This window comes from Phaseolus vulgaris, chromosome 1, assembly GCF_051622355.1.
Source record: "Phaseolus vulgaris cultivar YP4 chromosome 1, ASM5162235v1, whole genome shotgun sequence".
NCBI classification, from domain to species: domain Eukaryota; kingdom Viridiplantae; phylum Streptophyta; class Magnoliopsida; order Fabales; family Fabaceae; genus Phaseolus; species Phaseolus vulgaris.
In genome coordinates, this window is record NC_143498.1 from 30,560,111 (window position 1) to 30,587,517 (window position 27,407).

Below are 27,407 nucleotides of genomic sequence, written 5' to 3' on the forward strand. Positions count from 1 at the left end.
CAAACAATCGCGGGGGGCTTCTCTGGCGGGGGATGCACCGCGTCACAGAGAAGGAGGTACGCTCGATCGGTCATGGCGGTAGACTCGGTAGACGAGACCCATTACCCTGAAGTAGATATTGTCTTCAGGAAAGCTGACCTACGGGACGTCGTCCCGCACGATAACGACCCTGTGGTCATTTCCCTCATCACGGCAGGAAGACGAGTGCACAGAGTGCTCGTAGATCAAGGAAGCTCGGCAGACGTCATGTTCTGGCCGACGTTTAACAAGTTGCAGTTGTCCCCTGAACAACTGAGGCCGTATACCGGGTGTCTCTACGGTTTTGCAGGAGATCAAGTAGAGGTGCGAGGATACATTGAGCTGAGGACAACGTTCACTGATGGAACGACAGCCCGCACTGAAAGGATAAAGTACTTGGTGGTGAACGCCCCTTCTGCGTACAACATTTTGTTGGGGAGGCCAACCCTCAATAGGTTGGGCGCAATACCATCAACGAGGCACATGAAGCTGAAGCTGCCGTCGATGGAGGGGGCCGTAATAACCATCAAGTCGGATCAGGCTGAGGCTAGACGCTGTTATGAGAACAGCCTAAAGCAGAAGAGAAGCGTATGTCACGTCACCACGACATCCCCACCAGGTGTGCGCGAAGAGCGATCGGTGGTTAGGGAAACACAGGGTGCTCAGAGGATGGAGAACGCTACGGTGGTGGGCTCCCAGGTAGCTCAGGTGGAAGAAGAAGAGGAAGGCGCGATCGCTCCTCGCGAGTCAGGGATCGCGAGGGCGGTCATCGCCAGTGAGAGAAGGCCCACCCAGCTGAAGGATGGGTCGAAGTGGACATCAGAGGGAAAAAGTTCAAATTGGGGGGATCCCTCGTTGAAGAAGAGCGAAAGCTGATTGTTAGCGTTATCGAGAAGCACATGGGTGCCTTTGCATGGTCAGCGTCTGACATGCCAGGAATCGACCCCGATTTCCTTTGCCATCGTCTGTCGATGGATCCTAAGGTTCGACCTGTGCGACAAAGGCGAAGGAAATTCAACGAGGAAAAGAGAAAGGTGATCCACGACGAAGCGCAGAAGCTCCTTGCTGCAGGGCACATCAGAGAGATCCAGTACCCCGAGTGGCTAGCGAACGTGGTACTGGTTCAGAAGGTAAGCGGCAAGTGGAGAATGTGCGTGGACTTCACTGACCTCAACAAGGCATGCCCCAAAGATTCTTACCCCTTACCCAGTATAGACGCCCTAGTTGATAGCGCATCAGGGGGGAAGCTACTCAGCTTCTTGGATGCTTTTTCAGGGTATAACCAGATCAGGATGCACCCCATGGATGAGTGCAAGACCGCGTTCATGACGGAACGGTCTTGCTATTGCTACAAGGTCATGCCATTCGGGCTAAAGAACGCGGGGGCCACCTACCAGCGGCTCATGGATAGGGTGCTCTCGCCCATGCTGGGAAGGAACGTACATGCATATGTAGATGACATGGTGGTTATGTCCCAAGAGAAGAAGCATCATGCAGCTGATCCGGAAGAACTATTCACCACCATCGCCAAGTACAGACTGAAGCTCAACCCTGAGAAGTTTTGGGTTTCCTATTAACAGAGCGGGGAATCGAAGCTAACCCAGAGAAGTGCGCAGCAATCGTGGCAATGAGGAGCCCGACGACGGTGAAGGAGGTGCAGCAGCTCACCGGTCGCTTGGCAGCCTTATCCCGGTTTATGTCCGCTGGAGGGGAGAAAGGTCATCCGTACTTCCAGTGTCTTAAACGCAACAGCAGATTCCTTTGGACACAGGAGTGCGAGGAGGTCTTCATCAAACTGAAGGAGTATCTGGCGAGCCCACCAGTCTTGCGAAAACCTCAGGTAGGCATCCCTCTTCGTCTATATTTCGCTGTGACGGAGAGAGCAGTCAGCTCAGTCCTGGTGCAAGAGCAAGACCAGGCCCAGCGGCCTGTGTACTTCGTGAGTAAGGTGCTTCAAGGCCCTGAAACAAGGTACCAGGCCCTCGAGAAGGCTGCCCTGGCGGTGGTATTTTCAGCAAGGAGACTCAGGCATTACTTCCACAGCTTCACAGTGGTGGTAATGACAGATCTGCCCATCCAAAACGTGCTGAAGAAACCTGACGTAGCAGGAAGGATGGTCAAGTGGGTGGTGGAATTGTCAGAATTTGACATTCAGTACGAGCCCCGAGGACCGATCAAGGGGCAGGTGTTCGCGGACTTTGTAGTCGAGCTGTCGTCGATCGCGACACCTGCAGAAGGGTTAGATTTCCGATGGGTGTTATCGGTGGATGGCTCCTCTAATCAGCAGGGGAGCGGCGCTGGAGTCATTCTGGAAGGCCCAAACGGGGTACTGATCGAGCAGTCCCTCCGCTTTGCCTTCAAGGCTAGCAACAATCAGGCGGAGTATGAAGCCCTGATCGCAGGAATGTTGCTAGCAAGAGAAATGGGAGCAAGAAACCTGCTGGCCAAAAGCGACTCTTTGCTAGTCACCGGGCAGGTTACAGGGGAGTTCCAGGCAAAGGATCCCCAGATGGCAGCCTACCTGGAGTATGTACAGCTCCTGAAGACGTCCTTCACCGAGTTTGAATTGGTGCACGTGCCAAGAGAGCAAAATGCCAGAGCAGACCTGCTTGCCAAGCTGGCCAGCTCAGGCAAGGGGGGGAAGCAGAGGACCGTCATTCAGGAGACCTTGAAGGTACCGCGAGCATTTGTGTCGGACAACCAGGTACTTCATGTGTGCAAATCAATGGAGCGTCTGACGATCGGTCATCGGTCGTTGACTCAAGAAACGTTGAAAGCACCGAGGGTGAGAGCGCGACCGTCGAAGATCGATGAGTCGATGGAGGTCCGCGCGATGAAGGAACCCGACACCTGGATAACGCCATACCAGTTATACTTAGAAGATGGTGTACTCCCACTTGACGTGGCAGAGGCAAAAAGGATAAAGAGGAGTTCAAGTAAGTTTACTCTAATTGATGGAAACCTCTTTAGATTTGGATTTTCTCACCCTGTGCAGATCTGTGTGCACGGCGAGCAATGCACCAGACTTATGTCTGAGCTGCACAAGGGGGTGTGCGGAAGCCACGTAGGTGGTCGCGCTTTGGCAAGTAGGGTGCTCCGCGCGGGGTACTACTGGCCAAAGCTGAAGGAAGACTGCGTGAGGTTTGCTCAGCGTTGCAAACAGTGTCAACTTCACGCGGACTGGCACAAGGCACCTCCTGAGGAGTTGAGGTCCATCCATAGCCCGTGGCCATTCCACACATGGGGGATCGACATCCTAGGACCTTTTCCCCTGGCGATAAGGCCATCGAGTACTTCCCCTGGCGATAAGGCAGATGAAGTTCCTCATCGTGGCCATCGAGTACTTCACCAAGTGGGTGGAGGCAGAACCAGTCGCACACATCACCGCACAGAAAGTCGAGCACTTCGTCTGGAAGAACATTGTCTGTCGCTTCGGAATACCCAAGAGGTTGGTCTCCGACAATGGCACCCAGTTCACGAGTCATCAGCTGAGGAAGATGTGTGAGGAGTTAAAGATACAGCAGGTTTTCGCTTCAGTGGAACACCCGCAAACCAATGGGCAGGTGGAGTCGGCCAATCGAGTACTGCTCAGGGGGCTGAAGTGAAGACTAGACAAGGCTAAAGGAGGCTGGGCAGAGGAGGTCCCCAGAATCGTATGGTCTTATCATACCACCCCACAGTCCAGCACCCATGAGACACCCTTCAGCCTTGTCTACGGGACAGACGCCATGATTCCCGTGGAGATACAGGAGAGCTCCCCCAGATTCTTGAATTTCATTGCTGAAGAGTCCAATGAAGAGCGAAAGGTGAATCTCGACCTACTGGACGAAGTGCGAGAAGAAGCCAGAGTCAGTGCTGAAGCCGTAAAGAGAAGAGTAGAACGGAGGCACAACTCTAAGGTGAGGCTCAGGCGCTTCCAGGAAGGTGATCTGGTGATGAGAAAGGCGCATCAGAATGAGATGGAGAACAAGTTGTCTCCAAAGTGGACAGGCCCGTACAGAGTGGTTGAGACGTTGGAGAACGGAGCTTATCGGCTAGAAACTCTGGAGGGAGGAGCAATCCCCAGAACGTGGAACGCCACCCACTTAAAATTTTACTTCAGTTAAGTTGTAAAGTAGTTGCGTTCTCGCGATAAAGATACATGCTTTGTATATAGTGGGAACAGTTGAACAGACAAGGGGGCACTCTTTTCCCTAAGGAGGGTTTTTAACGAGGCCACCCAATGAAAAAATTTCCAGCATATCAAGTGTGCGCAAGTATTAAAGTTCAAATCCTCCTTGCCCCAGGCGCAAGTGCAGGTGATCGGTTAGGCCTTACTCGCCCTAGGCGCGAGTACTGGCACTGATCTAAGTCTTCCTCACCCCAGGTGTGAGCGCAGGCAGCTAAGGGTTTGAAAAGCCAGGGGTGCTAGTAAGACCAAGAGAGGGAAAGGAAAGATTTTGACAAATGTCCTTACCCACTTAGCATACACCAATATTGGCCCAGTAAGGCTCTTAGTCCGAAACCCTTCTCACCCCAGGAGTGAGGCAGGGAATGAACGACTCAATCCACCGAAGGGTGATGACCTTGGGGAAGGTAAGAGGGGTTAGCGAGAAACACTTTTCTTTCCCCAAAACGAGGCATCACCTCGAGCGATCGATGTCAAAGTCCTCTATGCACTTAGCGCTAGAGCGACAGAGAAGCTAAGTGAAGATCGAAGAACGATCACTGATGAGTCGTCAGTGATTGGTTAGTGGTGCAAAGCAGCGCACAAGAACTGTTAAAGACAAAGCTAAGGAAGTTGTTAGTCGCGATCAAAGTAGAGGCCAAGATCAAAGGAGGCAGATCGCGCTAGGTCTAAGCTGGTTAACACTTAGTCGTGTGCAAAGGGAAAGACAAGGCCTAAGATCGCGCTAAACCTAAACTAGCTAACAGTTAGTCGTGCGCATAAAGAAAGGTGAAGCTCAAGAAAAATACAAGAGAAGAAGCTTATACAAATTGAGAGTATGTATTCACACCAAGTCTTATACAAATTCCAAGTGCTAAAGAGTTGTGCAAAAGTATAAATTTACAAAAAAGAGAAGAGATCAAGGAGGAGGGGTGAGCTTTCCATCTACCACTTCGTGATAAATGCTGAATTGCGAGAGGTCCAAGTCTGGGAGAACGCATCGGATCTGCTCGAGTGCCAGCTCGAATCCGTCAGTAAGGGCATCAGCACCCACGTTCATCAGATCAGCTTTCTCCGCCTTCAGTTTTTGCTTCGAGGCCTCCGCAGCATTTCTCTCGGTGGTAAGGGCAGCAAGGGAAGAGGCAGCTTCTTCCAGTTGGCCCTTGGCTTCAGACAGTTTGCCCACCACCTCCTCAAGCCTCTTCTCTCCAGCAGCGGCCGCTTCCTTGGTGGACTCGAGCTCCCCCACTAGTTGAGAGTTCAGTTGGCGTAGGGAGGAGGTCTCGGCCCGCAGCTGCACCACCTCGCAGTCCAGAGAGCTAACGGTTTGCCCCATCAAGATCTCAGTCTTGATGGTCTCTTGGACCTGCGCTAGGTACTCCCTCCTAGCTTTTTCCACCATGCCCCGCATCAGATCTACAGACCCTTGGGCAGCTTCGAAGTCACTTCGCAGCGACTCCTTGTCATGCTCAAGCTCCTTTACCCTCTTCTCCAAGGCTATTTGCTTGCGGTGCTGGGTGGAAAACTCCAAAGAGAGCACCATCTGCTTAGCCAGGTGCATGTCCACCTCATCTCCGTTCCATTCGACGAGCTCTCGGTTGCTGATGAGCTGTCGAACCAAGGTGATGACCCGGCTAAAGTTCTCGTGGCTAGCTCCAGAGGTGCTTGGTCGCGAGCTGGATCCACCACATTCAGCAGTAGCAGTGGAGATTGGCAGTGGTGGCGGGAGACCCCCCGGATGAGCAGAAGCGCCCCCAGCAGGAGGAGCAGATGGACCAAGAGATTGGCCTGCTTGGGGGGGAGATGACGGTTGAGAAGCTGGAGGCGGCTGTTGGCAAGGAGAGGGAAGGCACGTGGGCTCTGGGGCAGGTTGAGTAGGGGGAGGAGGGGGTGAACCTTCCTCTACCTCCACCACCTCGATCTCCCCAGGCTGAAGAGATGAGGCCCCCTCAACCGCTGGCAGTTTCCTTTGGCGGTGTATAAGAGGAGAGCCAGAGCTTTCCTCTTCGGTTGAGGGAGCAGCAGCAGTAGCAGCAGCAAGTGAAGTAGAGGCCTTCACCAATCTTTTTCTCTTCCTTCCTTGCTCGGGGCCTTCAGCTGGCGCGACCGAGAGAGGAGGGGCTGCAATGGGCTCGGTGGTGGAAGAAGAGGAGCCAGTTCCTTTGGTCCCTCGAAGCTTGGCCAGCTCCAGCAAAGCTTTCCTCCTGTCCTTCCCTGACATTGAATCTACATAGATGAGAAAAGGAAGAGTTAGATGGCCTAGTTACGCAAGTAAGTCAAAATGTATGCAAGCATGCATGAGAAGGTGCAAGTATCCTAAGAGGTGGAAGGAAAAGAGCTACCTATGTATTTTTTCAGGGCCAACACATCGAACTCATCTTTGATGAGGCGAGCAGAGTTGTACTTGGCCCCTAGGAACAGCCCACATAGCTCGCGCTCGTAGGGGGCCATGGCTTCAAGGTCCCGGGTTTCTTGAACTCAACCCCAGGAACCCAGTAGAGGGGGTACCCCTCGAGCAGGGTTGGACTTTGTGGGGTGGCAGATATCATGTAGAACCTGCCTTTCCAGTCTTTGAAGGATTGCTGGTACAGGCCCAAGAGCACCCGTCCAGCAACCCCATTCAAACTCACCCAGGACCTGTCCCCGGGGTTCTTCGCCTCGAAGAAGTAAAGGAACACGTCCACGGAGGCATTGAGTCTGAAGTAATTGCAGAGAATCTGAAATGCCCGGATGAAAGCCCAGGCATTTGGATGGAGTTGGCAGGGCGCGACGTTCAACTCCATCATCAGCTCCTTCTCGAAAAAGGTGAATGGCAGGCGTAGCTTCAACCTTTTGAAGACGGCGGAGTAGATGAAGATGAAGGGCACCCCATTGGTGGCCCTATCGTCCGCGCAGATGGGCCTCCCTCGAGGAGGAATGCGGATTTGGATGTTGAAATCATTTTCCCTGTCTATGGCGCACGAAGGTTCATCCGGGTCATGGCTCAGAAGAGAGGTGAGATGACCCTGCGGTAGTAGGGTGGATGTTTCGGCCAGCAACGCCAGGGGGGCCCAGCCGTAGACCCTGGCGTTGTCATGGTATGAGGTTGCAACGGGCGGTGGTGGAGCTGGCGCACTTGCGGAAGGCTGTGCACCAGAAGATGAGGCAATAATGCGTGCGGTTTGTTTCAAGCGAGCCATCGCGAGATAGCTGCAAATGGAGGAAAAACGAAAAGTCAGAATGAATGGAAGAAGAGGGAATGATGAATGGTTCGGTGAAAACAGAGAAGGGGAAGGAGAAAGAGATGCCCAGGTGAAAAGAGGAAGAAGGAGAAGCAGAAATCAGAGCAAGAACGCGAAAAAACCCTAGCGCGGGTTGAGAGAGGGGAAATAGAGAAGATGAATGCATGATAACGAGAAAGATAAATGCAATCGGTAAAGATGACCTAAACAAACCCAGGAAGAAGAAAAACCATACCTTTGGGTGATCGCGAGAGGCTTGGAAGCAGAAAACTTGAAGAAGGGTGGGTGCGCAGAGAGAGAGTTCGCAGGAAGTCTAAGAGTTGATTGAAGAAGATGAAGGAACAGTGAAGGCGCGCGCCTATTTGAATAAGAGAAGCGCTAGCGACACACCACGCTGGCCGTCGATGGGGCCACGTGTCGCGAGATTAAGGAAGGAAGTCCAAACGTTAAAGAAGCAGCACGTGTGGTGGCACGTGATGCGGTCCCACTTGCCACGTGGACTGAGGGCACGACCACTTAGTCTCTTCGCAGAGAACGAGTTCACGACTCGAGACTGGGGGGCTTGTGATCCGAACGGTCATCGGTAGTCAATGACGTCAGCAGCAGAGAACCACGTGGACCACTCGCAGGGTGACACGTGGACCAGGTGACAGAGAGATCAGGGAGGCGATCGCCAAAAGCGGTGATCGGGGGTCAGTAACCGAGTGACCACCGACAGATCAGGCGGCAAAGAGGTCAGGAGACAGATCACCCAGAACGGTGATCGGTGGTCAGTAACCAAGTGGCCACCAACAGACCAGTTCCCAGATGAACGCGTGGGGGCAAAACGCGAGAAGCAATAGAGCACTGATCAGTCATCGGTGCGCATGGTCATTGGGGTCTCGTGTTACACGCAGTTAAGCTGGGACTGAGGTTCCCAGCGAGAGCGTTACACATGGACCTCGCATGAGCACATCTCAGGGAATCGCGCACGAGAGTGGCCTGAGGGAGCTAGTAAACCGATCAGTGATTGGTGACTCCCTCAACCCATTACGTGCGTGAAGGGTAAGCCGTCTACGCAGAGAGCAACGCTTGGTGAGTGTGCCTAGACTAGCCACACCTAGTGTTCTCCTGAGAGTAGGCGGTTTACCCAGGTGGGAGGAATATGCTAAGTTACTCCGCAAGGGAATAACTTAGCGCACAAAGAGAAGCGCTAGAGCCCTTCAAGTAGTGACACGTGTATGGTTAGATGTGAGTTGCATACCTCCACGTGTCACCCTCTGAGAGGGGCGCGGCCCAGATAAAGGTGTACTCCGTACCACTAAAGGTACAGACAAGCGCAGCCAAGCGCAGACACGCACAGACACTCACACTCTACTAATTCTGGAGGTACGTTGTCGCAGAAAAGCATAACAGGGTTCTGACACATGCCAGAAAGCATAACAGAATTCTGTTAGGCCCAGATACAGGCGGTGGCATAAAACAGAATCAGGGTGAGAGCAAGGGGGATACGAGAAAAAAGAGAGCAAGAGTTTTTCACACACACTACTAGTTTTTCTCATTTGGTGGTTCTGTGGTCTAACTTGATCGTCGGAGTGCAAACGGCCGCTAGAGGCGCCGTCTGTGTGTTTTGCAGGTCACGTTTGGAGATCCAAGAGAAGGTTCTGAGGGTGATTTTGCAGAAGACACAGTTGCGTAGACGGGACAGAGAGTGCTACAAAGCGATTCCTCCACGTTCGAGTTGTCGGCAAGATCATTACTACTATTCGATTTATTTTGTCTTTAGCAAGTGCTAAGGGATGAATTCTTCATGAACTAGATGTGAAGAATGTTTTTCTTCATGGCGATCTTGATGAAGAAATTACATGACTTCTCCCGCAGACCTTACTCTTTCTCATCCAACGCAAGTTTGTAAACTTAGAAAATCTTTATATGGACTAAAGTGGGTGAGTAGGCAATGGAACTCAAAACTAACTCAGATTGTAATACAACTTGGTTATGTTCAAATTACAATTGATCATTATTTATTTATTCGCACAGGAAATCATTTTTTCACCGCTCTGTTGATATACGTTGATGACATTATGTTGGTTGGCAATAATCTTCAGGAAATTCAGCATGTTAAAACTCATCTTCATAACTCCTTTAGTATCAAAGACCTTGGTATTCTTCGCTATTTCTTGGGATTTGAGATAAGTCATTCACCTTCTGGTATTGTTCTCAATCAACGGAAATATTGTTTAGATCTTCTTTCTGATAATGGTTTATTGGCTTGCAAACCCGCCTTTTCTCCCATGGAACCATCTTGTCCTCTCTCTGAAAGTGAAGGTTCATTACTTTTGAATCCAAGTGAATATAGAAGATTGATTGGGCATTTGTTATACCTTACTCACACTAGGCCTGATATTAGTTTTGCGGTTCATAACTCAGTCAACTGATTCCAAATCCATGAGAACCTGATATGATAGGAACTTTTCGTGTATTACGCTATTTGAAAGGATGTCCTGGTATTGGTCTATTATTTTCCAGTAATAATCAAATTGTTATCAAAGCTTTTTCTGATTCAGATTGGGGAACTTGCATTGATTCTAGGAGGTCTATCAATGGTTATTGTGTGTTTATGGGAAACTCTTTAATTTCATGGAAGTCTAAAAAGTAGTCTACAGTGTCCAGATCTTCTTCAGAGACAAAATATTGTAATTGCTCTATCAGTATCAGTTATTTTTATTTTTTATCTTTTATCTTTTTATGTACTATATAAATATACACTAGTGCAAAATGAAGAAAAGAGCGCTCTTTATTTAGTGCAGCTTTGCGCTTAAACGCATTCGTAAAAAACACGGTGGCATTTTTTAAATTAATTTGATTTACAAATGCGGCTGCTTTGATTTACAAAAAACGCGGTGGCATTTTTTAAATTAATTTGATTTACAAATGCGGCTGTGTGTATAGCCGCATTTGTAAATCAAAGCGCTTGATTTACATATGCAGTTTTTACGTTTAGCCGCATTTGTAAATGCTTTTTACCCTAAATTTTTTTACGCGCCTCGCCACTTTCGTAGTTTCTTTCTGTTTTTGCCTTTCGTTTGCGGTGTTCATCCTTTTTGTTTGCTCTCATTTGCGCTGTTCATCTCTTTCGTAGTCTTCATTATAAGTTTGTAAGTTTTTGATTCGCTTTCTTCCTTTCAATCTTCACAATGTTTGTTTTTTAATGGCTTTCGTTTCCTTGCATTGTTGGTCGAAGGTACGTACTGTTCCATTGGCTCTCCGTCGCTGCTCCACCACCACTTCTGTTGCTTCTACTGCTGTCGCTGCCGCCGCTGTTGCTCTTTCTCCCCTACCACTCTTCACCACCAACTTTGGTTCACACACAAGGTTGGTGTGTGCTGTTTTAAATTTTTTAATTTTTTTTTTGCATTTTTTTGATTCTTTTTTTATGTATTATAATTTGTATATTTTAAATTTTATATTATTTAGTATTTATTATATTTTGAGTTTGTATGTTTTTTATGTGTTATAATTTGATTTTTCAAAAATTATATTATTTAGTATTAGCACTTATTATATTTTGAATTTGTTCTTTTTTATGTATTATGTAATTTATATTATTTAGTAGTTAGTTGTTACTTTATATGTTATATTTGTCAATAATACGTTCTGGTATTGAGTCTGAGGGTGTTCGACGTAACGCGACTAATAGTGGTCATGATGGAGCAAAGATCAGGTGTCCATGCGTTAATTGTTTGAATGGAACGATACTGGATGTTAATATAATGAGGGAGCACCTGCTATGTGATGGGTTTCTTCGATCTTATACAACTTGGACATGGCATGGTGAATTATTAAATATACCACGTGTTTCCGTAACTGAAGAATACGTGGGGTCCACCATGGTTGAAGTAGTACACGATGATGTAGATGATGATCGATTGGAAGACATGATTCGTGATGTAGGAGCTGAGTCTTTTGCAAAAGCACATGGATATGGAAGTATGTCAAGCGATGCAGAGACTCCATTGTATCCTGGATCAACTAACTTCACACGGTTGTTGGCGGTGTTAAGATTGATGAATTTGAAGGAAATAAATGGATGGACTGATAAAAGCTTCACGGAATTGCTTCAGTTGTTGAAGGATATGCTTCTAGAGGGAAATACTCTACCTAATCGTAATTATGAGGCCAAAAAGATTCTTTGTCCAATGGGTATGGAGTATAAAAAGATACATGCATGTCCTAATGATTGTATATTATACCAGAAAGATTTTGAATTGTTGAAAAGTTGTCTGAGGTGCATGTTATAAGTTGAAACAAAAAGATGATGATACTATTGAAGATATAGAAAAGCATGGACCCCCAATGAAGGTTATGTGGTATCTTCCCATCATTCCAAGGATGAAGCATTTGTTTGCAAACCCAAACGATGCTAAGAATCTTAGATGGCATGTAGATGAGAGGAAATGTGATGGCCTGTACCGACATCCAGTTGATTCTATTCAGTGGAAGAAATAATGAGTTTCTAGAGTTTGGTAAAGAATCAAAAAATATCCGACTTGATTTAACTACAGACGGAATGAATCTGTTTGGTAATGAGTACAAATCACAGTTCATAGCCTGTTTTACTAGTTATTTACAACTTACCTCCTGGATTGTGCATGAAGAGAAAATACATGATGTTGTCTATGATGATATCCGGTCTGAAACTACCAGGGAATGTCCAATATTATTGAAGATTTGAAGTTAATGTGGGACCAGGGTGTTGAAGTATTTGACAGATTTGCTAATGAAACTTTCAAGCTTCATGCATGTTATTGTGCACCATCAATGACTTTCCAGGATATGGTAACTTATCAAGTTATAGTTTTAAGGGTCATAAAGCATGTCCAATATGCGAAGAAGACACTACTTCTCAACAATTGAAATATGGAAGGAAAATAGTATATCTTCGGCATCGAAGATTTCTTAGAAGTCATCATCCTTACTAGAGGTTGAAAAAAGCCTTTAATGGACACCAAGAGGCTAGTGGTTCACCAACTCCATTAACCGATGTTGAGGTTTACGAAAAGGTAAATAACATAGACCATACCTTCGGTAAGTAAAAAAAAAAGTCATTTGTGACAAACATTTGGAAGAAGAAATCATTCTTCTTTTATCTTCTGTACTGGTCGAGGTTAGAAGTCAGACATTATATAGATGTAATGCATGTTGGGAAGAATGTGTATGATAGCTTAATTGGTACACTTCTTAACATTAACGAGAAGACGAAGGATGGTCTAAATGCTCGTTTAGATTTGATTGAGATGAACATACACGGGAGTTGGCACCCATAGAAATGGGTAAGCGTACATATTTGCCCCCAGCTTGTTACACAATGTCAAAAGATGAAAAAATTTAGTTTTGGTCAATGTCTAAAGGGTGTGAAAGTGCCACAAGGACATTCCTCAAATGTGAAGAGCCTAGTGTCAATGCAAGATTTGAAGTTAATTGGGTTGAAGTCTCATGATTGCCACATCTTGATGCAATAGTTGTTGTCGATAGCTATCCATGGGATCTTACCAAAAAATGTTAGACATACCTTAACCCGTTTGTCTCATTCTTCTCTTCCATCTGTTGTAAACTCATTGATTCATCAAAACTAGATGAACTTCAAAATGAAATTGTTGTTATCTTGTGTGAATTGGAGATGTTTTTTCCTCCATCTTTTTTTGACATCATGGTTCATCTAGTGGTGCATCTGGTAAGAGAGGTTAGATTGTGTGGACTAGTGTACTTAAGATGGATGTATCCTGTTGAGCAGTATATGAAAATTTTGAAAGGTTATGTGAAAAATCATTATCATCCAGAGGCTTCAATGATTGAAAGATACATAGCTGAAGAAAGTATTGAATTTTGTTTAGAGTACATGACAAAAGCAAATCCAATAGGTCTTCCAGCTAATTCATGGCATCACAGGCGTTCTACAAGTAAATGTTTACGTGGTGTGAATATTGTAAGCAAATCTCGATCAGAAGTCTTACAAGCACATTTGTATGAATAACATAGATGAAGTTATACCTTACATAGAAGCTCATAAAGCCATTGTGAAGGCAAATAACCTAAGACAAGCAGAGAAATGGGTCTTGATGGAACATAATAGAACTTTCATGCCTTGGTTTAAAGATGAGGTGTTCAAGGATTCAACTGCATCAGGGACCTTGACCTGGTTGGCTGCTGGATAGAAGTTTGATGTCATCTCATGTACAGCGTACAAAGTGAATAATTGTATATTTTACACGAAGTCCATGGATGAAAAGAGTACAATTCAAAATTTTGGTGTTACTCTTGAAGCCGAGTCAATGCAGTTTTCGACTTCGAAAGATACAAATCCAGTACTTGGATCAATGGCATACTATGGGTTTATAGAAGAGATATGGGAGGTTGACTACACTAAGTTTTCCGTTCCAGTTTTCAAGTGTAAATGGGTTGACAATAAAAGTGGGGTTAAAATTGATGAATCAGGATTCACACTAGTGGACTTTCGAAAGATAAGGTATCGAGATGAGCCCTTTATAATGGTTCAACAAGCATCTCAAGTTTTCTACTTGAAAGATCCTACGTCAGAACATTGGTATGTCGTTTTTCACAAGAAAAAACAAGGGGAGGCCATAGATGATATTGAAAATGGTAACCCCCGTTCATTCACACCAATGATAATTAATAAAGATGATGATGTACTTGATGATGTACATGCAACTCGTAAAGACCACAGTGAAGGAATTTACATATGAACATTCAACCCACATGCAACCCGTAAATAAGCATTTAGAATTTTATGTATTATTTTTATATGATTTTAATTCGATGCAGATTAGCTAATGTTTGTTACCTAATTTTTTTAACAGAGACATGGATGACGATCAGACCCCACTCAGACCCCGATCCAGAAGAGGCAGCAGAGGACCTACTAGATTGAAGCGTCTCGCATTGAGACGTGCTGCTGGTGAGAAGACACGTGTTGACATTGACGTCAACACTGGAGTGGCTTTTAGTCCTAAAGCAGATGAGTTTATGAGCTATCTTGGAGTTGTTTCTCGTGAGAGGCTCTCCATTTTGATTAATTCATGGGATGAGGTGTCAGAGGTTGACCGGAACATGATCTGGGAGGATGTTCTGGTAAGCTTTACAGTTTGATATAATGCTTTTTAATATTCATTGATTAATTTTAATTTGGTGATGTTATTTTCTAGGTAAACTTTAAAATTCCTGATGTGGAACCGCTTCGATCAAAGATTATATCCAATATCGGACTTAAATTTCGTACCTTTAAGCCAAGACTGACTTCGAGATATGTTTTTAGCGACCTTAAAGACGAAAATTCATGTTTAAAGTACAAACATATTGATGAAGAGACATGGCGTCTTTTTAAAGAAAGCCATCAAAATGAGGCTTAGATGGTAAGTGAAGTAACTTAACTTTTTTTATTTATATAAAATTAATAAGTTTATCTACTTCACTTTGTTTATTTCAATTATGACAGGATCGTCGGAAGAAAGCTCAAGAGATAGCTTTGAAGAATGTTACCCCGCACGTAATGTCTCGTTAGGGGTATCGAAAACTTGAGCAGGCACTGATGGTGGAAAAGGAGCAATCTAAACAGGGGACGTCGTCTGAGAATGTGGAAACAGGGGCCACTTCTCCTCCATCACCACCTTTTCGCCATGTAAAATGGAAGAGGGCCCGAATTAAAAAGTCGGGTGAAGTTCTGAGTAATCCGGGGTTATCATCGAAAAAATTGTAAGATGTTTTTATTATTTTCATTTATTTTAAAGCATTACTGATATGATTTTTGTCTCTTGTAGGATTCCTTGGAATCCGACGGTAAATTTGTTGATGAAGTTCGTCACGATATCCTGGTTGAAGCAATTGGACGACTTGAGCACTATGGTTGTGTTCGTGCAGCTGGACAAGGGGTTGGAATTAAACTATATTTTGGAGTTTCAGAACGACAGTTATCCTCCTCCTCCAAAGAGGGCGAAACTCAAATGAAGACTAATATACGTGAAGAATTAATGGAGGAGATGAGAAAGGAGACTGATTTGATGCGGTTAGAGATGAGAAAGGAGAATGATTGAATGTGACAAGAGTTTCTATCGCAACAACTTTGTGCTGAGCCGATTCAACCCCTTGTTAGTCCCACTCCCAAGAGCACAAAGGGGAGTTGTGCGGCTCCTACAACATCAGGGGATGATATCATTGGGCAGACGAGGGAATGTGAGCTACTGGTAGCGGACGACAAACTTCCTCGGGTGGTGGCCCTTGGAAAAGTCTATGAAGAGTCCACCACCTTACATAACGTTCCTTTCTCCCCTGATGTGGCAAAGGTAACAGTTGAAAAAGTACGAGTACCTGATGCTCGTGTTCCACTACCTTCAGATGAGGTAACCACTGTGGCCGATGCATTTCAGACATTCGTTGCCTGGCCCAGAGACCTCATTCGATTTATGCCCCAATTTCATTTAATAATTTCATTTCATTATATTAATTTTTATATATATTTATATATTACATATAATTTAATACAAATTTTCTTTATCTTGTAGAAACCTTTTCAGAAACCAAGTCCGGAGAAGAAGCGTGAGGTTCCAGTTGACGATCCTATAGCTTCCTTAGGTCTCATTGCTAGTCATATTGGTAATGAACCTTTTGCACTTTCGTGGGATGATACGTTTTTGCAAATAAACATTGAACTGCCACTGATGATGTACAACACAGATTTATTAGAATTTGTATCTGGGAATCAGAAGCTCAATATAAATATAATTCAATTTTTTATGATGTAAGTATCTTTACCTATTATTCAATTTACTTTATGTTAAATTATTATTGATTATGCGTTAACTAATAACTTGTAGGTTTTTGCATGGAGTTGTCTCACTGAGGGGAAGGAAAATGTGTATGGATTCTTAGATCCTGCATATAATAATCCCGTTGGACCAAGGTAATATGAGACTCAAGCATACATCACTAACACCTTGGAAAAAGAGGGAAAACAAATTTATTTATGCCCTTATATTAATGAGTAAGTTTAATTATATGTCATCAATTATTACTATTTCATGTTTTAAATATTTACTAACTCTTTTCATGGATGATATAGGCATCATTGGCAGTTACTTGTCTTATGAATGGTTCATAAGACTGTTGTGTCGTTCTGTTCCCTACACAAGAAGATACCCACAAAATTTAAGGATATCATTGATACATAAGTACACTATAAACCTAACTTTGTATGTTACTAATTAACCATCTACTAACGAGGTTTTTTGTATTAACCAGTTCATGGCGTGGATATAACATCCTAAAAGATCGATCCAGTTCAAATAATTTGAACTGGATAAGAATAAAGGTTTGTAATTTTTTTCTTTCTCTTATCATTGTTTATCAATATACTAACTTTTACTTTTTATTGAATTATAGTGTAATAAACAACCAGAAAGCTATGAGTGTGGCTATTACATTATGCAATGGATGATTACCATTATAAGATTAGGTGTTAAAACTGGTTGGAAAGAGGTAACATGATATGTTAAATCATTTTTATAATTCTTGAACATATATGTATCTAAAAACTAATTTATGTCAACTATATTTTGCAATGCAGTTATTCACGGAAGAAATACCAATGAATTTGGAAGTCATGTCATATGTGAGACATTCTTGGTCCACATATTTCATAAATTTTTATAACTCTACGATAGATGATCAATTGTGTAGGTTTTATATGTAATTTGATTACTTGTTTGTAATGTACATTTTGATTCTCTGAATTTATCTCTATATTTATGTATTTGTCTGGCTGGGTACATTTTGATCAATATGCAGGTTAATTTATATGGTTTAGGGACAAAACAAATTGCACTAAAAAAAACACTATTTACAAGTGCGGTTATTTACCAAAGCCGCATTTGTAAATCACAATTACGAATGCGGCTATGGTAATAGCCGCATTTGTAAACCCTAAACCCTCACCCCTCATTCAGAAGAATATACAAATGCGGCTATTTGAAATAACCGCACTTATAAATAGTTGTTCCCGCCGGTTGACCAGGGTAGTCTTTGTGCGTGGCTTGTCCTCGCGAGCTAGGGCACCTTCGTTCTGCTCCGTCTGTGAGTACCTGAAAAGAAGTGGACAAAGGGGCGCCCTCGCGGCCGTTTGCACTCCGACGATCAAGTCAGCTAGCGAGAAACATCAAAGGGACACACCTCCGTATCGGAACACCGTGAATGGATGCTCTGAAGGTGGTCAAATAACTGGATAACTAATGCTTTCTTCCCTAATTGCCTGTGCGTACAGTGGGTGCGCGAGCAAAACAACTAGGGTTTGTGTGTGTGAAACTGAAACTTCCCCCTTTTCTCAAACGTCTAAAGCCCCTTTTAAACGTATAAAGCATTTAAGGCGTCTTAAAGCGCATTTAAAGCGTATAAAAACGTTCAACGCGTTTAAAACGTTTAAAGCATTTAAAGCATTTAAAGTGCTTTAAAGCGTTCGAAACGTAAACTAAATCAATGCGTACCTTAGCGAATTTTCAGGAAAACATTGATGTTCGAGTGATTATCGCCACGTGTTCTTCTGACTTGATCGTTATTCTCTGTGGAGAGCCTTACAGCGTCGTAACCCAACTTAGGGATAATCCATCGTGTAAGTCCTTCTTTCTCGAAGTGCATCTGGTGCAAAGGAGGTGACTTTCTGGGTGCCAACTCATGCGCCCCAACCTCTAGTCACTCGCCCTGGGAGCGTATCTACCTTTCTCTCGTACCATGCACGTGGTTCTCCCCTGGGCGTGGCCCTCTCATGGGTCGTATCTGTCCCAGGGTCTCCCAGCGGTGGCGTGGGTACTTCACGAGTCAGGTTACCCCCTACTGGTACTAGAACTATGGCCTTGAAGTCACCTTTCTCTTCTCTTTATTACTGTCCTGAGGTAAGGCCTCTCGCGGTGTCGCCCCCTCCATGGTCTTTCCTACCCATGGGTATCGGGGGGTGGCACCGTCGATGCCTTAACCTGGCGACACCTCATCTTGGCAACGCCTCATCTTGGTGACACCTACTCCTAGCGACGCCTTAAGCGGTCAACCTGTTGACTTTCTTCCCTTGGGTCCCCCTTGAGGGGTCCAACCACATGTTGACTTTGACTTTGACTTTGGTCAACGCCCGGGAACGGGACAGTACAATAGTATTTACAAATACGGCTATATAACCGCATTTGTAAATGTAAAATAACTGCACATAATTAGAATTTTTGCGCCAGTGTAACACTCAATAATGTAATTGTGTAACAATTTTTAAGTGTGTATAAACTTAATAAAATATATCATTTTTTTCCCTTTTCTCTTCTTTCTCTATATGACATATACGAAACTAATATTCAATGAAGGTATAATTTAATCTCCAAATGCTTTATAATTGGTGAAATAAGATGTATTAAGTTGTCTAAAATATAGATGAATGATTCTAACCTCTTCTAATGCAGCATTACCAGCCCTTTCACCAATGCCATTAATTGTTACTTCTAGTTGCCTTGCCCCAGCACGTGCAGCCTGAAAGTATTTAAAACTGAGTAAAATTGATTATGACGTGTGTTAATGATTACATTAATTGAGTGGTAGGTATATAAAGACCTCTATTGTGTTTGCAGTGGCATGTCCAAGATCATTATGACAGTGAACAGCAATAATAGCCTTTTCAATTCCAGGAGTATTGGCTTTTATATCAGCAATCAGTTTTCCAAACTCGAATGGCATTGTTATGCCCACAGTGTCTCCTATGCCCAAAGTTGTTGCCCCAGCTTCGATAACATCTCCAAAAAATTGATAAAGGAACTCTCTATCTGATCTGCTCCAACAGAAGTAGTTGTCAAAAGCGGTTATTTTGCAGAAAGTTAATTGAGTGTGAAAATATTTGTTTTTCTATAATTGGATGGTGCAACAATGCCAATACAAAATCGACTACTAGTGTAAATAGAAAAACATACTTTTCATATGTAGATCCAATATCAACACACATCTATCTTCCTACAAGGATCACCACTCGCCCCTAAGCTCTATGCTGAAAGTGGTTTAACAATCTTTGCATTGCAATTGGGAGCAAAGAACAAGCCCATGTATGGTGCAGGAAGAAGCATGCAATATATGCTAGATTCTGGAACAAGATTGCCTGTAGTAATACATGTAATCTTACAACTAGATTGAAGGCGTGTGTAACTTTGATCGAAAAAGAAATAAAATGGAACTACGTTCTTTTTCTCACATTTTCCGGAGCATGGCAAAAGTGACATGTAGAGAATCTTTCAAAGGTGGGGTAAGACTAAACAAGTGGAATCAGAGATTCGGGTTCGTGAAATGTGATTGAATTGGAGAGAAAGTTAGCCAACATATGGATCGGGGACACTAAACTAAATGTTAATCAACCAAGGTACCGTGGATGTGAAGATGAACATCGAAAACATAGTGGGAGAAAAAAAAAGGGGGCAGAAGGGGAGGCAACAGGTTATCGGGATATAAGACTAAGCAGGAATGAGTCCTCAGGAGCCAAAGATGGTGTGGAAGAAGTGAGTTCAGGGTCATTCGGCTGCACAGGTGTTGAAGACAAATACCTCGTTGGAAAATAAGTCTCATAGCAATGATACATGGGAGTTTAACGTAAAAGTGGAATGTTTAGAGTATGCGAGATTGATGATAAGGTTAGTTGCTGATGAAGCAAGCCTAAAGAAAACAATGAAATATCAATGGGAATTATTTCCAAGTCTCCATCAAGGAAGAAATTATGTCAACGAAATTGTCATGGTGTAAACGTCATATTAGACGATCAAATGGGCGCATTATTGAATCGTCTAACTAGGGAAGCAATTGAGGGTTACTCATTCCAGAAGTGAAACTAAAATAATTAATCAAATCAAAGAAATGGAGGACAGGGACAGAAAAGCATATGAAAGTAGGGTGCAAAGGTCTTTATATGGTAATAAATAAATATCTTATGCTTAAACATTAAGAGGTTGGGGGTGAGACATAATTGGGTTATTTGAGGGAAATTATTAGGAAGGAATACATATGTAGGGTGTGTTTACAGGAAAACCAAGACTCAGGTTATCATTAAACACAAGATACACAAAATCTGGAGGGATGGCGCAGTACATTGGATAAATGGAAGTGAACAAAATTGTGCAGGGGTATTCTTACTACTTGGAAAGAAAGTGAATTTATGGTTATAATTAAGAAGGGGTTCATCTTAGTGAAAGGAAAATGGGGGAGGAATGGTATATATTATGGTAAACATAGTTCACACATACTCTGTAGGAGGGCTAAGTGATAAATCTACAATTTGGAAGGAAATCATACAAACAAGGGAGGAAAGGGCTACACATGGTGAAGGAAGTAGTGGTAGTAGGGAAATTACAGAGTTTAATAGCTTTATTGAGAGGATGGAGGTTCTAGAATATACCTATGTTTGATAGGAAGTTTACATGGTTTAGAGCAAATGACAAAAAAATAAAAATAAAAGCATATACTTGATAGGATATTGGTATCAGAGTTTTTAGATAGAACGGTTTCAAACCATTGTGAGTTAGTTCTCAAATAAATAAAAAAGTTGAATTTGGGACCTATACCATTTAAAACCATTTAAGACAAGTGGGAAACATACAAGTTATAGGGAACTGGGATGGTTGAGTAGAATGAAAAACTAAAAAGGATGAAATACAATCGTAAAAACTAGAATAGGTCCTTTGGATATTACAAACATGAAAAATGAAATAATATGACAGACAAGTTGTTTGGATGGGTTAGATGAGGCAGAAGGAATATAAGATAGCAAAAGAAAATAATGAATATAATTAATGGCTGAACTTAGGAAGAGTGATATAACATATGAGAAAATGATTAAGCATAAATCTATGTTAAAGAGGAGGAGGTTAGAGAGTACTTCCAAAATAGATTCAGTGATACAAACTTCTTTAACGTTAAATTAGAGAATGTACAGTTTACATCCCTATCAGAACATGATAATCTAATCTTGGTACAACCTTTCGCAAAGGAGGAAATTAGGGGGCAGTGTGAGACTGTCAGGACACTAAAAATACTTATAAATAGTTATAATTATTACTTTTATTATAAAATTAAGAATTATTGTTATTATTATTATTGTTAATTTATTTTTTCTATTGTTAATTTTGTTATTATAAAAATAATAGCATTGTTAATATTAATTTTATCATAATAATTATTATATTTAATATAGAACTAATTTTTTAAATAATAAATTTTAAGAAAGTTAATATTTAATGTGTAAACAATACTAAGAAATATAGGTCAAAAGAATAAAAATTAAATGAATATCATCGTAGCTTACTAGTAAAATGTCAGAATTTTAATGATTTTTAACTTGATGTATTCATAATTAGATTTTTTTTTTTCAATCTGGTGCAATCTCACTTTGAATCTTTGGAAATGGACAGATTCTTTTAAGTTCATAATTAGATAAATCGTATACAACAAATAAGATTTAATTTCATAAAAATAGTGAATGCTAATATTGTAACAGAAATTTTTTTTCCATTATTTAGAATTAAAGACTTTATTAAATCATTTATTCAAGTTGCAGTTTCCCTTACTAAACCATCAATGGAAAATGTGTTTTCCAGAATTTTTTTAAACTTTAGGAAAAAAATTTCGAAATATATGTTAAATATCATGTGTTTAAGAACTTCCAAAAAAATATTATGAGTTTCAAAACCTCTGTAAAATATCATGACTTTCAAAATTTTCATAAAATGACTTGCCATTTGAAATAACCTTCAAACCCATTTTCCACCATTTTTAACGATCCTCCTGACTTCTCTCTTCCACCATAGACACACTGCTCTCTGACACAGACTCAATGGATGCCGATGACAGTCCTAACAAGGCATCAGAATTCAACCACACTTATGTTTATTATCTCTAACAAGAAGACACACTAAATAAGGCATTATCTTCTTCTTAAACAACTCGTGTTTATCACTACTTTATATATTTTAAATAATTGCATTATTTGTCAGATGTGAGTTTCAAAACCATGTGTGTTCTTGGCTAAAGATTGCAAGAAGATATTGCAAAGAGAAATTGACTTTATTACTTCTCACGTTCATAGTGAATTAATTATTAGATGCATTTTAAAATAAAGGCCTTAATTTAAAATATTTCAAAATTATGAGAATTAAATACTAACCATTATAACTAAAACTAAAAATTGCACATAAAATATACGTACATCAAAAGCTAAAACAAAATAAGTCAGGTTTTTTGGAAGTATGAGCTCGTAACAAAAAAAAATAGGAATTATAAGTCATAAGAAATATGCAAATACTGTTGAAATACTAATTATCCAAGATTAGTTGTTGAAATACTTATTATCCAAGATTAGTTGTTGAAAAACTTATTATCCAAGATTAATTGTTGAAATACTTATTATCCAAGGTTATTTCGCTAAGTTTTTAATTTTTTTGAAATTTTAGAAAACTTATTTGTAGTGTAAAGTTACACTTTCAAAATTTTAGAAAATTTAGTTATAAAATAAATTAAAACTATATAGTTTTTAATTATTTATTTATAAATAGATTTAATTATATTTATTTATTGAAGTTTGAAAAATCTAGAATGTTTTACTGAGGTTCTAGAGTAAATCTTTGGAATTTAACGAAGGTTTAAAAAACCTTTATTATTTTGTTGAGATTTTAGAATAAATCTTTGAAACTTAACAAAAGTTAAAAGACTTTCGTTCATTTGTTGAAGTTATAAAATAAACCTTTTGGAACTTAACGAAGTTTAAAAAAAACCTATATTATTTTGCTGAGGTTTTAAAATAAACATTTGGAACTTAACGAAAGTTAAAAAACCTCAATTATTTTGCTGATGTTTTAGAATAAACCTTTGGAACTTAACGAATGTTAAAAATCTCTATTATTTTGTTGAGGTTTTAAAATAAACATTTGGAATTTAACGAAGGTTAAAACAACCTCCGTTATTTTGCTGAGTTTTTAAAATAAACATTTAAAATTTAATGAAAGTTATAAAACCTACATTATTTTACTGAGATTTTAAAATAATCTTTGAAACTTAAAAATCCACGAATAGTTAAATCAATTCCTAAGGTTATATTAACATCTGCTAAATAACTTCCATTGATACAGAAATTTTCTAAATTTCATAAAAAATATCATATACATCATATACCAGTTTAGTGTAAACGGAGACAAAATGGTATGCGTAAAATGCGAATTTAATTAAAAAAATTAAAAGTTTCAAATAAAATTTTATAAAAACAAACTTATATAGAAATCGTATATTAAATTTAAGATTTTAATTCGTATATGCATTGTATATATTTTAGAAATTAATTTCTTATATTTAATTTTCTTTTATAATATAGTTAATGAATGCAGGGAATTATATATATATATATATAAAAGTTTCTTTTAATATATTTAAATTATTTTAAATTCTTAATAAAATTCATTATGTAATAATTTTATAATATAAATAATATAATTAAACTATTTAAAAAAAATGATCAAACTAAATTTGATAAAACTCTAAATTTAAGACGATAAAAATAAATGGAAAACTTTAATCAAAAGGTTAAAGCTCATAATGTTAACCGATATTTTCAGTAACTTTTGGAAACTTTAACTCGAAATTTTAACCGAAAATCTTAAACTAAAAATTACATATCCAAACTGATGAACAGATAAATCTTAAAACCATAATACTTAAAGCTAAAACCTATAATTATTTAACTAACGAAGGAAAGTAATACTCCAGAGTTTAAAAAATGTTATGAAAAATGGTTTAATATTTAGAAATTTCTTATTTGTATTTATTTTGAGTAATTTGTTATAATTATATGCGTATAAATTACTAAACTTAGTTTCAATTAACATATTAAAAATTTTGTGAATTAAATTCAAGAAATTGTCTTATAGAAAGTAAAAAAAATAGTACAAGAGTATATCTTCTACTATTATCGATATTGTGGTTTTCATTCCTATCGTAAGAGCATTTGTTTGGTTTATTTAGAAGTCGTTCATCCATTTTATTAGAAGTATATTAATGCTAGACACATGAGGGAGTCAGCTTCATCTGATGTATTTATTGTTACTAGCTAACTTGAATAATATGTCAAACTTTAGTTGGGGGTCAAGTTTATTGACATGTTTGTATCATGTATTGGGATACAATAGCCCACTGATGTCCATCGAAGACAACAAAGAAGACCCCATATAAGACAAGATCATAGATAGTTCACTCGTCTTTAGGTTAAAACAATTAAGTTCAAAGGTGTTTTGCAGGTAGGTTGCTCATACCTTTTTGTATAAGGGTTGAATCACCCCTGAAGTGGTTCTTATGTATATATTTTATTGATTGCTCATAAAAAAAAAAAGTTAAAACTAGGTTGTCATGTTTGTGTGTCTCACTTAATATCAAACTTTATTTTTTTAATATAACTTTGTTTAAACATTTAATTATTAGTTTTGGTTATCATTCTTAGTTTTTCAGATAAAATTTTTGGTTTACTTCTAGTATCTTGGATTTAGGATTTTACTAATTTAATTTGTTATCCTATCTTGATTTAATTTGGTATTTTTTTTAAATAGTTTATTTAGTTTATTTTATATTATGAAAGTATTATATAATTAATTGTTATTAAGAATTTAAAATAATTTAAATATATTAAACTAAAGTTATATTTAAAGTATTTTATAATTAATATATATATATATATATATATATACAAAATTTCCTGCTTTTTTTAAATATTGTATAAAAAGAATTTAATTATAGGAAATTAATTTTTAAAAAACCTACATGTACAAATGTGAATTTAAAATGGTGACTTTAACATACGATTTCTATATAAATTTATTTTTATATCAATATTTTCTAACTAAATTTGTATTTTACTTATATGATTTTTTCATATAACATTTTTTCGTTTCAATTTGCTCTAAACTAGTATGTGATGTATATGAGTTATGTGAAATTTAGGAAATTCGTGTATGACATCGAGGATTTATGTGAAATTAAATCATATTGAGTGTACACTATTTATCCAATTTTAGAATTAAAAAAATCTGTCAATTTCCAGAAATTCAAAGTGAAATTGTACCATATTGAAGAAAAAAAAACGCATAAATATATTATTCACAGGCCGCATTTAAGATATATATGTTTTTTAATTCTGAGAATTGTTTGATACTAGAATCGAGGTTTTAAAGTTGTGAGCTTTGAGGAACGTTTGATCTCTTTATTTGTGCAAAATATGTCTGAAAAAATCATAATGTTAAAATAATTAGGATAGATTTTAATATTATATTAAAAAGTAAGTGGAGAAGAAAAAGAGATAGTTAAGAAGCTTGGTTGTGTTATAGAAAGAAGTTTGATGATAAATGCATGTAAGAGGAAAGAGAAGAGAGGAACCTGGCTGCATCCTCAGCACCAAATTGGATGTCACGACAACCCAAACTGCGAGCGAAAGCAACCATGGTGCGAGCTATTTGAAGAACCTCTTCTTTGGTCTTTCGAAGTTTGTACTCCATGTGAATGGGGCTGGTGGCGATGAAGGGCAAAAGTCTCGGCCTCTTCGCCTCCTTCACAGCCTCCCATGCAGTCCTAATGTCCTTCTCATTGCACCTGCACATCGCAACAATCACCGGAACGTACCCATCATCCTCGCACTTCCTCCCAACTTCCTGCGCTATCATCTTCACGCCATTGAAGTCCTCCTGTGATGCACAAGGGAACCCTGCCTCGATCACGTCCACCCCCAGCTTCGCCAGCTGCCGCGCTATCTGCAGCTTCTGCTCGGCCGTCATGGCGGCGCCGGGGGCCTGCTCGCCGTCGCGAAGGGTGGTGTCCAAAATGCGGATGTAGGAAGGGTCCGGAATGTTGCCCAGGATATACTCGGGGCGGGAACGAGAGCGAGAGCCGTTCATTGATGCAATTTGATTCAGAGGAAAGGAACTTTGGACTGAGGAAGAAGATGTTCGTCTTCTCATTTATAGAAAGTAAATTTTTATTTTTTAATAATATTGGTTAAGTAGAAGGAAAAGGATAAAAAAAGGGATGACGTGATAAAATTGAAGTTGCATATTTTGTTACTGTTGTATAATTTCATCCTTTAAGATGTTTAAATACCTTCTAATTAAGAAAAAGGGAAGGCGTGATAAAATTGAACTTGCCTATTTTGTTACTGTTCTATTACTATCATAATCATACAAAATACTTAAGAATGAGGAAAAAGAAAAAGGGAAGACGTGATAAAATTGATGTTGCGTATTTTGTGACTCTTTTATAATTTCTTCCTTTAAGATAATTATAATACCTTCTACTTTAACCAAATTTTAGGTATTTGCCTTGATCACTATTAATTTTTTTTTAGTGTCTAACTGAATCTATTACAAATGAATATTAATTTTTTTTTTATCACTTTTTTATTTTTATTTTGTATTTATAGGCCTAGGTTTATGAGACCGTTTTTACATGCTGATCCGGTCGGTCATCGGTTTGGGATGATGTCAGCCACTGATGGCCACGTGGGCTGTTCTTAGTGAGACAGGTGGGCCAAGAAAGCTGGTGTGTCTTGAAGAGGGTGATCAGGCGGAGATCGGTGGTCAGGAGGAGATCAGAGATCGGAGAGGTTATGCGTTCTACGGTACCATGCATGAGAATGGTCCAAGGAAGCCAGTCGGTCGATGATCGAATCCCTCTCGGCCCGTAACGTGCACGGGGCAGGACAGAGGTGATCGCCCGTGCGTTAGGTAGTACCTGGTATGCGCGCTTGCCCCAGTCGCACTTGGTACCTACGCAGAGGTTGCACGAGACATCCAACGAAAGAAACACGCTAAGTTACTTCGTGTATGCACAACGTGGGAGCGCAGGAGGTTATATAAAGGCATTCAACGTTGTTACAGAGGTACGTCTTTTATACTGGCAAAGATCTAGTTTTCGCACAGAGAGCAGAGAGAGCATTCGCAGTG

At 40.3% G+C, this 27,407-nt stretch overlaps 1 protein-coding gene across 1 annotated transcript in view; it reads right to left on the reverse strand.

The window, feature by feature from the left end:
* Positions 1-26,398, reverse strand: part of LOC137813832 (putative 2-isopropylmalate synthase) — a 44,912-nt gene extending 18,514 nt beyond the window's left edge. Inside the window, exons 1-3 of the mRNA XM_068616273.2 lie at positions 25,849-26,398; positions 19,018-19,231; positions 18,856-18,936 (exon numbers count right to left, since the gene is read on the reverse strand). Coding sequence (XP_068472374.1) covers positions 18,856-18,936; positions 19,018-19,231; positions 25,849-26,363 — 810 coding nt within the window. The 5' untranslated portion in view covers positions 26,364-26,398. The remainder of the gene's footprint in view (positions 1-18,855; positions 18,937-19,017; positions 19,232-25,848) is intronic.
* Positions 26,399-27,407: the final 1,009 nt, after the last annotated feature.